The sequence below is a fragment of the Aegilops tauschii genome, chromosome 5 (assembly GCF_002575655.3).
Source record: "Aegilops tauschii subsp. strangulata cultivar AL8/78 chromosome 5, Aet v6.0, whole genome shotgun sequence".
NCBI classification, from domain to species: domain Eukaryota; kingdom Viridiplantae; phylum Streptophyta; class Magnoliopsida; order Poales; family Poaceae; genus Aegilops; species Aegilops tauschii.
Window position 1 is genome coordinate 37918006 of NC_053039.3, and position 13715 is coordinate 37931720.

At 45.8% G+C, this 13715-nt stretch overlaps 2 protein-coding genes across 2 annotated transcripts; one reads left to right on the forward strand and one right to left on the reverse strand.

The window, feature by feature from the left end:
* The first annotated feature begins 3096 nt into the window (after positions 1 to 3096).
* On the forward strand, positions 3097 to 8284 carry LOC109734929 (uncharacterized). Its single transcript, XM_020294120.4, has 3 exons — positions 3097 to 3286; positions 6602 to 6743; positions 6855 to 8284. The coding sequence occupies exons 1-3, from the start codon at positions 3209 to 3211 to the stop codon at positions 7895 to 7897; spliced, it is 1263 nt and encodes a 420-aa protein (XP_020149709.1). The 5' UTR covers positions 3097 to 3208; the 3' UTR covers positions 7898 to 8284.
* A 124-nt stretch (positions 8285 to 8408) lies between these two features.
* On the reverse strand, positions 8409 to 9130 carry LOC109734939 (RING-H2 finger protein ATL70-like). The gene has a single exon (XM_045228290.2). The coding sequence runs from the start codon at positions 8943 to 8945 to the stop codon at positions 8511 to 8513; it is 435 nt and encodes a 144-aa protein (XP_045084225.1). The 5' UTR covers positions 8946 to 9130; the 3' UTR covers positions 8409 to 8510.
* Positions 9131 to 13715: the final 4585 nt, after the last annotated feature.

Genomic DNA, 13715 nt, shown 5'->3' on the forward strand with positions numbered 1-13715 from the left:
TTCACGATCCGACCGATCAAGTACCGAACGCATGGCACCTCCGAAGTTCTACACACGTTCAGCTCGGTGACGTCCCTCGAACTCCGATCCAGCCGAGTGTTGAGGGAGAGTTTCGTCAGCACGACGGCATGGTGACGATGATGATGTTCCACCGACGCAGGGCTTCGCCTAAGCTCCGCAACGGTATTATCGAGGTGTAATCTGGTGGAGGGGGGCACCGCACACGGCTAAAATATCGTATATCAAGTGTGTATAGAGGTGCCCCCCTGCCCCCGTATATAAAGGAGCAAGGGGGAGGCCGGCTGCCTATGGGCGCGCCAAGGAGAGGGGGGGAGTCCTCCTCCTAGTAGGAGTAGGACTCCCCTTTCCTAGTCCTACTAGGAAAAGAAGGGGGGAAGGAAAGAGAGGGAGAGGAGAGGGAAAGGGGGCTGCGCCCCCCTCTCCTAGTCCAACTAGGACTCCTCCTGGGAGGGGGTGCACCACCTCCTGGCTGCTGCCCTCTCTCTCCCCTCAAGGCCCACTAAGGCCCAATACTTCCCCCGGGGGTTCCGGTAACCCTCCGGCACTCCGGTTTAATCCGAAACTTCTCCGGAACACTTCCGGTGTCCGAATATAGTCGTCCAATATATCAATCTTTACGTCTCGACCATTTCGAGACTCCTCGTCATGTCCGTGATCACATCCGGGACTCTGAACAACCTTCGGTACATCAAAACATATAAACTCATAATAAAACTGTCATCGTAACTTTAAGCGTGCGGACCCTTTGGGTTCGAGAACTATGTAGACATGACCGAGACACCTCTCCGGTCAATAACTAATAGCGGGACCTGGATGCCCATATTGGCTCCCACATATTCTACGAAGATCTTTATCGGTCAGACCGCATAACAACATACGTTGTTCCCTTTGTCATCGGTATGTTACTTGCCCGAGATTCGATCGTCGGTATCTCGATACCTAGTTCAATCTCGTTACCGGCAAGTCTCTTTACTCGTTCCGTAATACATCATCCCGCAACTAACTCATTAGTCACAATGCTTGCAAGGCTTATAGTGATGTGCATTACCGAGTGGGCCCAGAGATACCTCTCCGACAATCGGAGTGACAAATCCTAATCTCGAAATACGCCAACCCAACAAGTACCTTTGGAGACACCTGTAGAGCACCTTTATAATCACCCAGTTACGTTGTGACGTTTGGTAGCACACAAAGTGTTCCTCCGGTAAACGGGAGTTGCATAATCTCATAGTCATAGGAACATGTATAAGTCATGAAGAAAGCAATAGCAACATACTAAACGATCGGGTGCTAAGCTAACGTAATGGGTCATGTCAATCACGTCATTCTCCTAATGAGGTGATCCCGTTAATCAAATGACAACTCATGTCTATGGCTAGGAAACATAACCATCTTTGATTAACGAGCTAGTCAAGCAGAGGTATACTAGTGACACTCTGTTTGTCTATGTATTCACACATGTATTATGTTTCCGGTTAATACAATTCTAGCATGAATAATAAACATTTATCATGATATAAGGAAATATATAATACTTTATTATTGCCTCTAGGGCATATTTCCTTCATGTAGATGCACTCCTTTCCCCTCGTTGCTAGTAGACTCCATAGATGCATCTTGGTGAGCGTAGAAATTTTTTAAATTATGCTACGATTCCCAACAAAAAACCCACCTCCCCGCAGTCTAAGTTTGACGGACGAAGCAACCATCATTTCACTCTTCACTGAATCCCCTTCTCCCTCACCGTCTTCAAGAAAGCCAACACTCGCATCTGCCACTGTTCTTCTCTCCCAACGAAGGGAAGGTAAGCGGATCCATGATGTTGGTATATTTTCATTCAGAGAAAAAAAAGAACTTTTGCAAAGCAGTAACAGATCCTCACTCTCTTTTTTGTTTCATTATCATTGCGATTGTGTTTTCCTTTCAGTGGTCTCCTAGTATTCGTTTGTTTCATGATGGGCCATGGAGAACCAGGCAAAGATCTGCCGATATTGGAGCAGACGCGGGAGGTTGATCTCCACGAGACAGAGAGCTCCAAGAAGATGGAGGCAGCCACCGAGCCGACCCCAGATATGCTCATGGCCACTACTGAGATGGTCAACGCCTCGTTTGAGGTTACAGCCCCCGTGGCCCTGCAGGAGCAGTTTTCCCCTTCGAGGATGTGTCCCCCTCCCCCGTTGAGCTGCCCAAGGTGATTTTCTTCTTTGCCGATCTCGATACGCATGTTTGATATTCATGTTCGAACCATTTCTTAAGTCTACTTTCAATTGATTGTCGGATTTGTTCTGTTCAAATTCGATTTTGAACGTCGAATCAAATTGCATAAGTTGTGGTTTTGAAATTATATCTGGTATGTGTATCGGAAATAATATTAGTAGCATTATTATAATGATAGGACATACATGTATTATCCATTTGTATGCTCGTTTATGAGAAAATAGATCAATGCCATATTTTATAGAGTGAAGTTTACAAGAACTGAGAAAAGCCATATTTTTACCAGCCCCCGGGCCTTATCCACGCCGATGTTGCCACATGGCAGCAGCTCGCGCGGACACGGATCCCTGTGACACGCAGATAGCCCCTCGCGCCGGCCCCACGTGTCATCGCCCATCCCTGACGAATATTCGTCGAGCAGCAGGCCACCCCGCCCCGCTCCCGCGACCCCGGACTCCAACAGCGCGCGGTGCAATCCGGTTTTTTTTCCAGGGCTCAGTCCCGCCATTTGCTCCACGTCCACTTCGTGCACCCAGTCCGTGGACCGCACGGGCAGAGCGCCATCCCCAGCCGCAGCCAGGGTCCGCGGTCCATGGACCACGTCCACGCAAGCGCACAGCCGTCCCCCCGCGCCTGACGGCCGTCTCCCCGCGCCCCAACCGCTTTGTCCTGAGCAACGAGCGGCCCCGTAACAGACCGCTTACTTCACAACCCTCCCTTCTGACCGACAAAAGGACCCGCATTTGTACATCAGCACCGGTCCCAGCCGTCAGTGACTTCGTAGGAGGGGGACGGCTGGTATGCCGTCGGCGCGCGGATTTATCTACCGAACGGCAGAGCACGGGGGCCGATAACTCGATATAAAAATCCCCAAATCCCCACACGTCCATCGTTTCCCCTCTTCCCCCACCCCAAACCCACCCCGCGTTCCTCGTGCGTGCGCGCGCAGAACCCCGAGACCTCGGCAGCCATGGCCACCGGCGGCGACCGCGCGGCGGAGGAGCTGGTGTCCGTCGAGATGCCCGCGCCCGAGGGATGGACCAAGAAGGTACCCACTGCCCGGCCCGGCGTCGACGCGTCGAGCTGCTTTACCTTACCTACCGGCTAACACGAGGGTGTTTGTGCTTTGTCCCGTCGCTGTGCTTCGAATTGCGTCGAATTGGGCGGTCTAAGTCGGAATTCGCGAGTGTCGGGGCCCCGGGCCGCGGGGACGCGGGCGGCGGGGCGCGAATTCGAGCTGGATTCGTGTGTTCCGGGGTCTAGGGTTCTAGCAGATTTAAGTCTTAGATTCTAGGGTTTGGGCTCCGCGGGTTTCGTGAGGTACCACTGCGGTGATTGGAATAGTGCTGTCTGGCTAGTTCTATCTCGTGTTACCGGAGCCCCTCCCGGAGCTAGATTGTAGCTGCGCGTCTGTGTGGATGCGCCTGCTGTGAGCTCAGCGAAATGGTTGGTGAACAGTGCCATCCCCTTTACGGTCTGTTGGTGTTGGGCCTTTAGCGTCCCTCGGGTCGATTAGGCTTGCGCCATGGCCCACGGCTTGGTGGTGGGGGCCGATTCCCAAATCTCGATTCTGTTGGTGACATGGTTAAGGGGGCTTGGTCTGGCCCTGTGGTCTGGTCTGGCTAGGAAATAGTAATTGTTTAGGCTTGGCTTGGATTCAGTTGGTCGACTTTGCCTGGGCATGGAACTGTGCTGCACTTTGTGGGATGAGAGTACCCGTCTGGCTTCAAGTGTCCCCATTTTAATTCCATGTCCATCTGTTTGTACGTTTTAGTTGGATTCAGTTGATTGAGTTTACCTGAAGAATTGTGTTGCATTTGCAGTTTTGTGCTGCTTCATTTAGTTGGATTCAGTGTCCCCATTTTAACTCGTAGTTGATTCGATGTGATTTTGGTGAACCTGGTTACACTGTGTATTTTTATTTTGCTGTATCTAGACATGGCATTTTGTCAGGACAAATTGCTTCAACTGAGTCAGTGCATGCTTTTGCAAGCATGATGTTGGCACAACAGGCCTCCTGTGGTATGCCATGCTAGTTGGGAGTTTCTCCTGTTGGCTGGGAATGCAATGACCAAGTGTTTTGAGTGCTTAGTCCATTGGCTTTTTCATGGCCTTTGTGATTTTCTATGGTTGCACCAGCAAGTCTCAACAAGGTACATGTCTTAGTTCATTAGCGGATGTCTTTATGGCGGTTAGACTCCCCAAGCTTCCGAACTGAGGAACTATAGCTCATTGGCTGATGTGTTTATGGCGGTTAGACTCTCCAAGCTTCTGGACCGAGCAACTTCTAGCTCATTGGCGGATGTGTTTATGGCGGTTAGACTCCCTAGCCTTTCTACTGGATCACGCTAGCACCCAGGATCTATTAAATAGCTTAGGCGGTGATTTGGTTGTTTCTGTAGCATGTTTTGTTTCTATTTATGATAGATAATAACGACAATTGGTATATTTATCCACCGGGTAATAACGACAATTGGTATAATTTTCTGCCGGATAATAAGGACATATGTTAAGGTTTTGTGTGGTTCAATGAAAAAAGTTGGTTGTGACTTCAGAATCTTCATAACTCTTTATGTTATCATAATTAATTTGTCGAATAGGGTAAGGAGTTACTTTTTTTATTATAGGTTTTCTTGTACCTACCTTTTCATAATATGATTGGACCGTGTCGTGGATAAGGCATAACATAATCTCTTTGTAGCATAAGGATTGGCCACATGGTATGGCTTGCAGTCGTTGAATATATCATATATTGCCAAATTTGTGTTGAAAGGTGATTTTTTTTGTCCTAGCTCTGAAAGAGCCTAGATGGCAAGTATTTTTATTATTGTAATTTATGATTATGATGTTTGGTTCCAATCATTTGTAACTTCCTAAGTTAAAGATTCTTGATTTGAGATGGATACGATGATTTCACATTAGATTGAGGGCCTTCTGTTTGAAATTAAAAAAACATTCATATATTTATTTTTAGCATATGTGTGGTGTTTCTGTTTTCACTTTCTTGAGAAGGTTTTGCATTTTATACGTATATAATATGCGACTGCACTCCAAAAATATAGACATTGTGTTTGGAATGTGTGCACTTAAGACTCATTTATGAAATATGTGGTGCTGACTGTACGAGCTGATGCCAATAGTTCTTGGATTGAACTGAAGCATTCTTGCAAATTCAGAAGATAATTCCTTTATGCGTCTCGCCTTTGCTTTGCTATGTCAAACAAGATTGATTAAGTAGCAAACCTTATGCGTGAGACATGATTCGTTTTCATAAACTTCTGGAGATAGTCTGTTAATTTCACATCATGGAAGTTCAATATCACCTTTGAAACTAGATCCACAGACCAAAGACCAGAAGTAGGTTGAATTTATGTAACTCTACATTGTTACATAAATGTAGGGAAAGGCTGCGTACAATAGACCCAAAGTGGTCGGACCCTTCCCCGGACCCTGCGCAAGCGGGAGCTACATGCACCAGGGCTGCCCTTTTACATTGTTAGCTTGCATAGGTAAACCATAGTCCATGTAACCAATTCTGGAAATATACAAAAATAATCCCTAATATGGATAGTTTTTGAATTTTTTCCTTTACAGTGGTGTTTGTTCAACTGAATTATATTCCTGAAATGTTTTTCTTACTGTGCATCTAATCACTTAAGCAGAAGTGTTAAGGGATTGTATGCCATTTTTTTGGTTGTAATATATAAGTATCTGGTATATGCATTTCTCTTTTTTTTTTGGGAAAATTTGAGATTGTTAACTTTTACCCTCTTGAATCTTCTATGTAGTCATGTAATTCCTGTTGGGCACAGCTACCACATAAGTTACTGGTGAATAATGGCATTGATTGCAGTGGTGAATAATCAATTAAAACTTGAGAGAGAAGGGTGAACCTAGAGTTGAGACTCCCCCTTGCTTGTTTTATTGTGTATAAGTGGGAACAATGCTTGACAATACATCTGACATTATTTAAATTAGGCTAGAGTTAAGATTTTGCCTCATTTGGTTTGTTGTGTATAATTGGGAATATCGTATGGGATAGCAGAAATAAACGGCAATGCTTGAATATGAATAGTTCTAGCCATGTAACATTATCTGACATTATTAGGGAGCCTAAAGTGCTAAACACAGGATGGTTGCCTTCACTCATACATTGTTAATCTATCACTAAACTTTAGGCAGTACACAGGTTTGTTCTGTCTGTGCTTTCTAATTTCCAACATGTTTTGTCGGGTGTGAATTTGCTTGCAGTGTTAGAAGTATGTATTTTTTTAAGCATGTATTTCATACACTTAACGTGTCCATTACCAATATTCTCTATTCGGTGGCATCAACTAACATCTCCTCTTTCCTAATATTGCAGTTTACTCCCCAGAGCAGGGGAAGATCTGAGATTGTTTTTGTTTCACCAACTGGAGAGGAAATTAAGAACAAGAGGCAGCTGAACAGCTATCTGAAGGCAAACCCTGGAGGCCCCACTTCATCCGAGTTTGACTGGTCAACTGGTAGAGCCATTCCCCCTTGTGTTCTTTCATTATGTATCTAGATAACTCTGGCTGTATGGAGTCCATGGTTGCACGAATCTAATCGGACCATCTAAATGCTTTAAAAAACAGGTGATACCCCAAGGCGTTCAGCTCGGATTAGCGAGAAAGTGAAGGTATTTGATAGCCCTGAGGGTGAAAAGATACCAAAGCGTAGTAGGAACTCAAGTGGAAGAAAGGGGAAGCAAGAGAAAAAAGAGGATCCTGAAACTGAAGAAGACAAAGAAGCTGAAGCTGGCAAGGAGGCCCCTAGTGAAGATGTTGCAAAGAGCACTGATGTGGAGATGACGGTTGCTGAGGCGATTGATGCTGCCAAGAGCACTGATGTGGAGATGAAGCCTGCCGAGGCGAATGATGCTGCAAAAAACGCAGATGTGGAGATGAAAGTTGCTGAAGAGGTGAAAGCTGCTCCTAGTGAAGATGCAGGGAAGACTGAAGACTCCACTCCAGCGCCTGTAGAACACAAGGAAGATGTCAAACCAGCTGAGTCTGATGTCGCTCCGGCACCAGCGGCGGAGGACAAGAAGGAAGATGTCAAACCAGCTGAGACTGATGCCCCTCCAGCACCAACAGTGGAAGACAAGAAGGAAGATGTCAAGCCAGCTGAGGCCGATGCCCCTCCGGCACCAGCAGTTGAAGACAAGGAAGACGCTAAGCCAGCTGAGGCTGATGCCCCTCCGGCACCAGCGGTTGAAGACAAGGAAGACGCTAAGCCAGCTGAGGCTGATGCTGCTCCGGCACCAGCGGTGGAAGACAAGAAGGAAGATGTCAAGCCATCTGAGGCTGATGCCGCTCCTCTGGTGAGTTCGGAGAAGGTGAAGACAGAGGAAGCTCCTCTGGTGAGTTCGGAGGAGGTGAAGACAGAGGAAGCTCCTCCGGTGAGTTCGGAGGGGGCGAAGACAGAGGAAGTAGCCCCTCCAGCGAGCAAGCCAACTGAGAACTCAGTTGCTGCTCCCAGCGAGCCTGCTATTGCTCCTGCACCTGCTGCAGTATCTGAAACCAAATCAGATGCCGCCGCAGTAGACAGCCAACCTGGCGCGGCCACCAATGAGTCGCCGTCCGCCGTCAACAATGGGCAGCTGTCGCCTGGCGCCTCGACGGTGAAGTGCACCTGAAGCAGCTGCCCCCTCCTCCGAGCCGCCGTCTCCTAGGATCATTCAACATTCGCATTGTAATCAATCAGCCTCTGGTAAGCATGTTAATTTAGCCAGTCTGACGGTACTGGGTGATGAGAACCGGTAAAGTAGGCTCTGCATTTAGTTACATTTTGTATGGCCGGCGTTCGTCACCGTGCCCGGCGCGACATACCTGTACCCCACCCCCACCCCACCCCACCATATCGTCTGTTTGTCTAACTTGTTAATGTTAGGGACATATATACCGTTGTCTGTTTGTCTGTGTCTGTTTATCATGTACCCGTGTTGTATTGTGTTTGTTAGACCTGAAATACCCTCTGTATGTTGCTGTTTATCTCAATGAATAATGATGAGGGTTTCTGTGTATCCTCCATGGAACAGTTCATTCATCAGGCATCCTGAATTGAATTCTTTCAAGCTGCCAATTTGATGGTATGTAGTCTTTTTGACTGTATAAGGTGTGTGTGTAGTTAAGTAGATGGTTTGGAGATGTGCTGGCGATGCTCCTACGACCATCCAAATATTTGCAGTGAAGTATACAGAAATGTACATACACTTTGCTTTACATCTTGAGAGTTTCAGAAAAAAAAAATCACGTTTGGCTGGGCGAGGGGGCTGCCGGCGCCGGCGTAGACGGCGGCGTGCGGCAGACGGGGCAGCTGGGGCGGAGGCGCAGCCACTGGTCGACGCACGGCCGGTGGAACGAGTGCGCGCAGTCCGGCAGCACCCGCAGCACGTCTCCCCGGTCGTACTCCCCCAGGCACACCGCGCAGCTCGTGGACGACGAGGACGCCGACGCCTCCCCGGCCCCGCCGCGCACCACCACCTTGGGCAGCGCGCTGATCGCGGCCTCGTCCATCCCGGCCTGCATCTCGACGTCGCCGGCGGCGGCGGCCGCCTCCTCCGCGCCGGGGGGCGGCGGCATCGGCACAGGCGTGGCCTCCCGCGAGCACGTGTGGAGGAAGTAGGCAATGGCGATGATGACCGCGACGCTGATGGCGGCGAAGGCGATCTCCAGCGCCGCCATTTCACATGCCCCCGCCCCCCGGCCCCGGCGTCCGTCCTCGTCCGGGCTCCGGCTCCGGCGACCGCGAGCGAGATGAGCTGAGCCGAGGCCCGCCGCGCGCGCGCCAGGTAAAGTCAACGGCCGCTTATCTATCTCCGCATCAACAACTAAAAGTATGGAAGATGATAAGCTATCTGATCGGATGGGATGTGTATATCTTTCGTGGAATCATCAGGTGGTGGTGGTGGCGATGTGATCCACTCTGTTCTGGTCAACGCCTGCTTACCATTCGAGGAACTCGGCTTCTCTTCCTCCTCTTTCTTTATTCAGGAATGGGAATGGCTCGCGGTGGCCCGAGGGGCCGCGGTCGCACGGGGCACGCCGCCGGCGGTCAACTCCGGCCTGCTGATCGATCGAGCTCCGACGTGTTGAGCAGGGTGCGCGAAAACAGAGAGGCGACTTGGATGAGATAGTGAGAGCAAAGATGCAAATTTGGAGATGCAAAACAGAAAATATAAAATTTTACATCTTTAAAAAATGCCTTTTGCATCTTAAAAAAATGCCAACTCCAACAGAAAATATATATTGGAGATGTAAAAGAGCAATCAATAGAAGATGCAAAACTATACTTCAACTACTGCTTCATTTGAAACATATACTTCAAACATAGCAAATTCAACTACTACTTCATTTCAAACATAATTAAAGATAATTCTAATTAATAAAAACATAGCAAACTCAACTACTACTAGTTCGTGGTACTAAATTCATCTACTACTACTACTAGTTCGAACTACTACTACTTGAACTACACCGAAGATAAAAACTACTCCTCGTCATCAGAGCTCTTAAACTGCTCCCAGAACTCATCCTTGTACGGGTCATCACATTCCTCGCCCTCCTCCTCCGAGTCGCCCCAGTCCTCTTGCAAGGACTCGACGGGGTTCACCGTCAAGGGGCCAGCCTCGTTGCTTAAGTCTGTCCGAATCATGGTAGCAATTGCCGCATTTTATAATTCTGAAATCTGGCAAATGGACATCAAAACTGCATTCCTTAATGAATTTCTTAAAAAAGAGTTGTATATAATGCAACCAGAAGGTTTTGTCAATCCTAAAGGTGCTAAAAAAGTGTGCAAGCTCCAGCGATCCATCTATGGACTGGTGCAAGCATCTCGGAGTTGGAATATACGCTTTGATGAGGTGATCAAAGCATATGGTTTTATACAGACTTACGGTGAAGCCTATATTTACATGAAAGTGAGTGGGAGCTATGTAGCATTTCTGATATTATATGTGGATGACCTATTGTTGATTGGAAATGATATAGAATTTCTGGATAGCATAAAAGGATACTTATAAGAATTTTTCAATGAAAGACCTCGGTGAAGCTGCTTATATATTGGGCATCATGATCTATAGGGATAGATCAAGACACTTAATAGGACTTTCACAAAGCACATAACTTGACAAAGTTTTGAAGAAGTTCAAAATGGATCAGTCAAAGAAATGGTTCTTGCCTATGTTGCAAGGTGTGAAATTGAGTCAGACTCAAAGCCTGACCACGACAAAAGATAGAGAGAAAATGAAAGTCATTCCCTATGCCTCAGCCATAGGTTCTATCATGTATGCTATGCTGTGTACCAGACCTGATGTGTGCCTTGCCATAAGTTTGGCAGGGAGGTACCAAAGTAATCCAGGAGAGGATCACTGGACAGCGGTCAAGAACATCCTAAAGTACCTAAAAAGGACAAAGGATATGTTTCTCGTTTATGGAGGTGACGAAGAGCTCATCGTAAATGGTTACATTGATGCTAGCTTCAACACTGATCCAGATGACTCTAATTCACAAACTGGATACATATTTATATTGAATGGTGGAGCTGTCAGTTGGTGCAGTTCCAAGCAAAGCGTCGTGGCGGGATCTATGTGTGAAGCAGAGTACATAGCCGCTTCGGAAGCAGCGCATGAAGGAGTCTGGATGAAGGAGTTCATATCGGATCTGGGTGTAACTCCCAGTGCATCGGGTCCAATGAAAATCTTTTGTGACAACACTGGAGCAATTGCCTTAGGGAAGGAATCCAGGTTTCACAAGAGAACCAAACACATCAAGAGACGCTTCAACTCCATTCGTGAAAAGGTCAAGGATGGAGACATAGAGATTTGCAAAATACATACGGATCTAAATGTAGCAGACCCGTCGACTAAGCCTCTTCCGCGAGCAAAACATGATCAACACCAAGACTCCATGGGTGTTAGATTCATTACAATGTAATCTAGATTATTGACTCTAGTGCAAGTGGGAGACTGATGGAAATATGCACTAGAGGCAATAATAAAGTTGTTATATTTCCTTATTCATGATAAAGGTTTATTGTTCATGCTAGAATTGTATTGATCGGAAGCTTAAATACATGTGTGAATACATAAACAAATACCATGTCCCTAGTAAGCCTCTACTAGACTAGCTCGTTGATCAAAGATGGTTAAGGTTTCCTAACCATGGACATGTGTTGTCAGTTGATAACGGGATCACGTCATTAGGAGACAAGACCGATCTGTTAGCTTAGCATATGATCATTCAGTTTATTGCTATTGCTTTCTTGATGTCAAATACATAATCCTTCGACTATGAGATCATGCAACTCCTGGATACCGGAGGAATACCTTGTGTGCTATCAAACGTCACAACGTAACTGGGTGATCATAAAGATGCTCTACAGGTATCTCCGAAGGTGTCTGTTGAGTTGGCATGGATCGAGATTAAGATTTGTCACTCCGTGTATTGGAGAGGTATCTCTGAGCCCTCTTGGTAATACACATCATAAGAAGCTTGCAAGCAAAGTGACTAAGGAGTTAGTTACGAGATGATGTATTACTGAACGAGTAAAGAGACTTGCCGGTAACGAGATTGAACAAGGTATGAAGATACCGACGATCGAATCTCGGGCAAGTAACATACTGTCAGACAAAGGGAATTACGTATGTTGTCATAAGGTTCGATCGATAAAGATCTTCGTAGAATATGCAGGAACCAATATGGGCATCCACGTTCCGCTATTGGTTATTGAACGGAGAGGCGTCTCGGTCATGTCTACATCATTCTCGAACCCGTAGGGTCCGCACACTTAACGTTCATTGACGATATAGTATTATATGAGTTATGTGATTTGGTGACCGAATGTTGTTCGGAGTCCCGAATGAGATCACAGAAATGATGAGGAGCTCCAGAATGGTCCGTAGGTAAATATTTTTATATAGGACGATGCTATTTGGACACCGGAAAGGTTTCAGAGTGAACCAGGTATTCATTGAAGAATTATTGAACAACATATTGAAAAATTATGATGATTGGACTCTTCCCAAACCACCGCCTAAACCCACTCCGAAGAAGAGGGGTATATTATATCTCAGTCCTGAAGATATGCAAGAGGCAAAGAAATCTATGAAGGAAAAAGGTATTAAAGCTGAGGATGTCAAAAATTTACCTCCTATTGAAGAAATACATGGGCTTGATACGCCATCACCACCTAAGGTGGTAGAGGTAAATTCTCTAATGAAATTCAGTGATAATGATAATCCTCACAATATGCATCCTAGCCAATGCCTTTATGTCACTCTGTGTGTTCGGTTTACTCGGTTTACATGGTTCGGTTTATACGGTTTTTCGGTTTGTACGGTGTTAATACTTCCAGTATGAAATTAAAATACGGCTCGGTTTCGGTATATACCAAATAATTTCGGTATGGTTTCGGTATATACCATAATAACCAAAGTTGACAAGAATTTGAAAATGATGTAATAATAATTTGCAAATTTATGACTCAAAACACATACTGTTTTACACAAATAGTATATAACTATATATATAAGTATATATGCGTGCATTGATTCATCTGTTCATGGTTATGGACGTGCTTAGCATTTTAAAAAGAGAAAAATGACTATTTTACAAGAAAAAATTACGTGCTTAGTAGTGAATTTGACTCATGTACAAGAAAAATGACAACTTGTATGGTTGTTCATCACAAGAAATATAAAATTATTTTTTACTTCGGTTTATTCGGTTAACCGCTCGGCTTTTGTAGCGACCAGACCTCAAACAGTCTAGTCTCTGTGCATCAATGTCATCCCTGGATCGGTAATGCTAACACGCACAATACTTGAATGATTTATAACAGAGTAGCAATCACACACTTATTACATCGAATAGTTCAAGAGAGAACTCATTACAATAAATATGGCTTAAGGCCATCTAAAAACAATAACAGCGGAAGGCTTGGAAGATAAAGTGAGTCCATCAACTCCAACGGCATCACTGAGTATAATACCACGACCTAAGGCTCCTTACTCGTCGTTTGAAAAGTCTGCAACATGATACGTTGCAGCCCGAAAACGGGTCAGCACATGGAATATGCTGGCAATATAACACATAGAGAGTAATGAACAGAATAATGCTAACACTACATGCATATTTGGCTGGTGGAAAGCTCTATGGTTACAGTTTTGCGAAAAGCCAATTTTTTCCTACCACAAAGGAATAAATTTTATTTAACTATCATGGTGGTTGTTAAACATTGAGAAGGTACCTCCAACTCAATCCCAATTAAGAACGTGATTAACCCAATCAAATTAAATTAAGTAACATGATGATGAAATTCACATGATAATCCAAGAACTAGATAGTCAAGACGTCCATAACCGGGGACACGGCTAACCATGATTAGTTTGTACACTCTGCAGAGGTTTGTGCACTTTTCCCCACAAGACTCGATCGCCTCCGCTTGATTTCTCG

Excerpts from the sequence above, each read along its gene's own strand:
- LOC109734929 (XM_020294120.4), top strand. The coding sequence starts at position 3,209 with ATGGCCACCGGCGGCGACCGCGCGGCGGAGGAGCTGGTGTCCGTCGAG. Across the intron at positions 3,287-6,601 it reads CCGAGGGATGGACCAAGAAG|TTTACTCCCCAGAGCAGGGG; the intron begins GTACCCACTGCC and ends CTAATATTGCAG. Across the intron at positions 6,744-6,854 it reads CGAGTTTGACTGGTCAACTG|GTGATACCCCAAGGCGTTCA; the intron begins GTAGAGCCATTC and ends TTTAAAAAACAG.
- LOC109734939 (XM_045228290.2), bottom strand. The coding sequence starts at position 8,945 with ATGGCGGCGCTGGAGATCGCCTTCGCCGCCATCAGCGTCGCGGTCATC.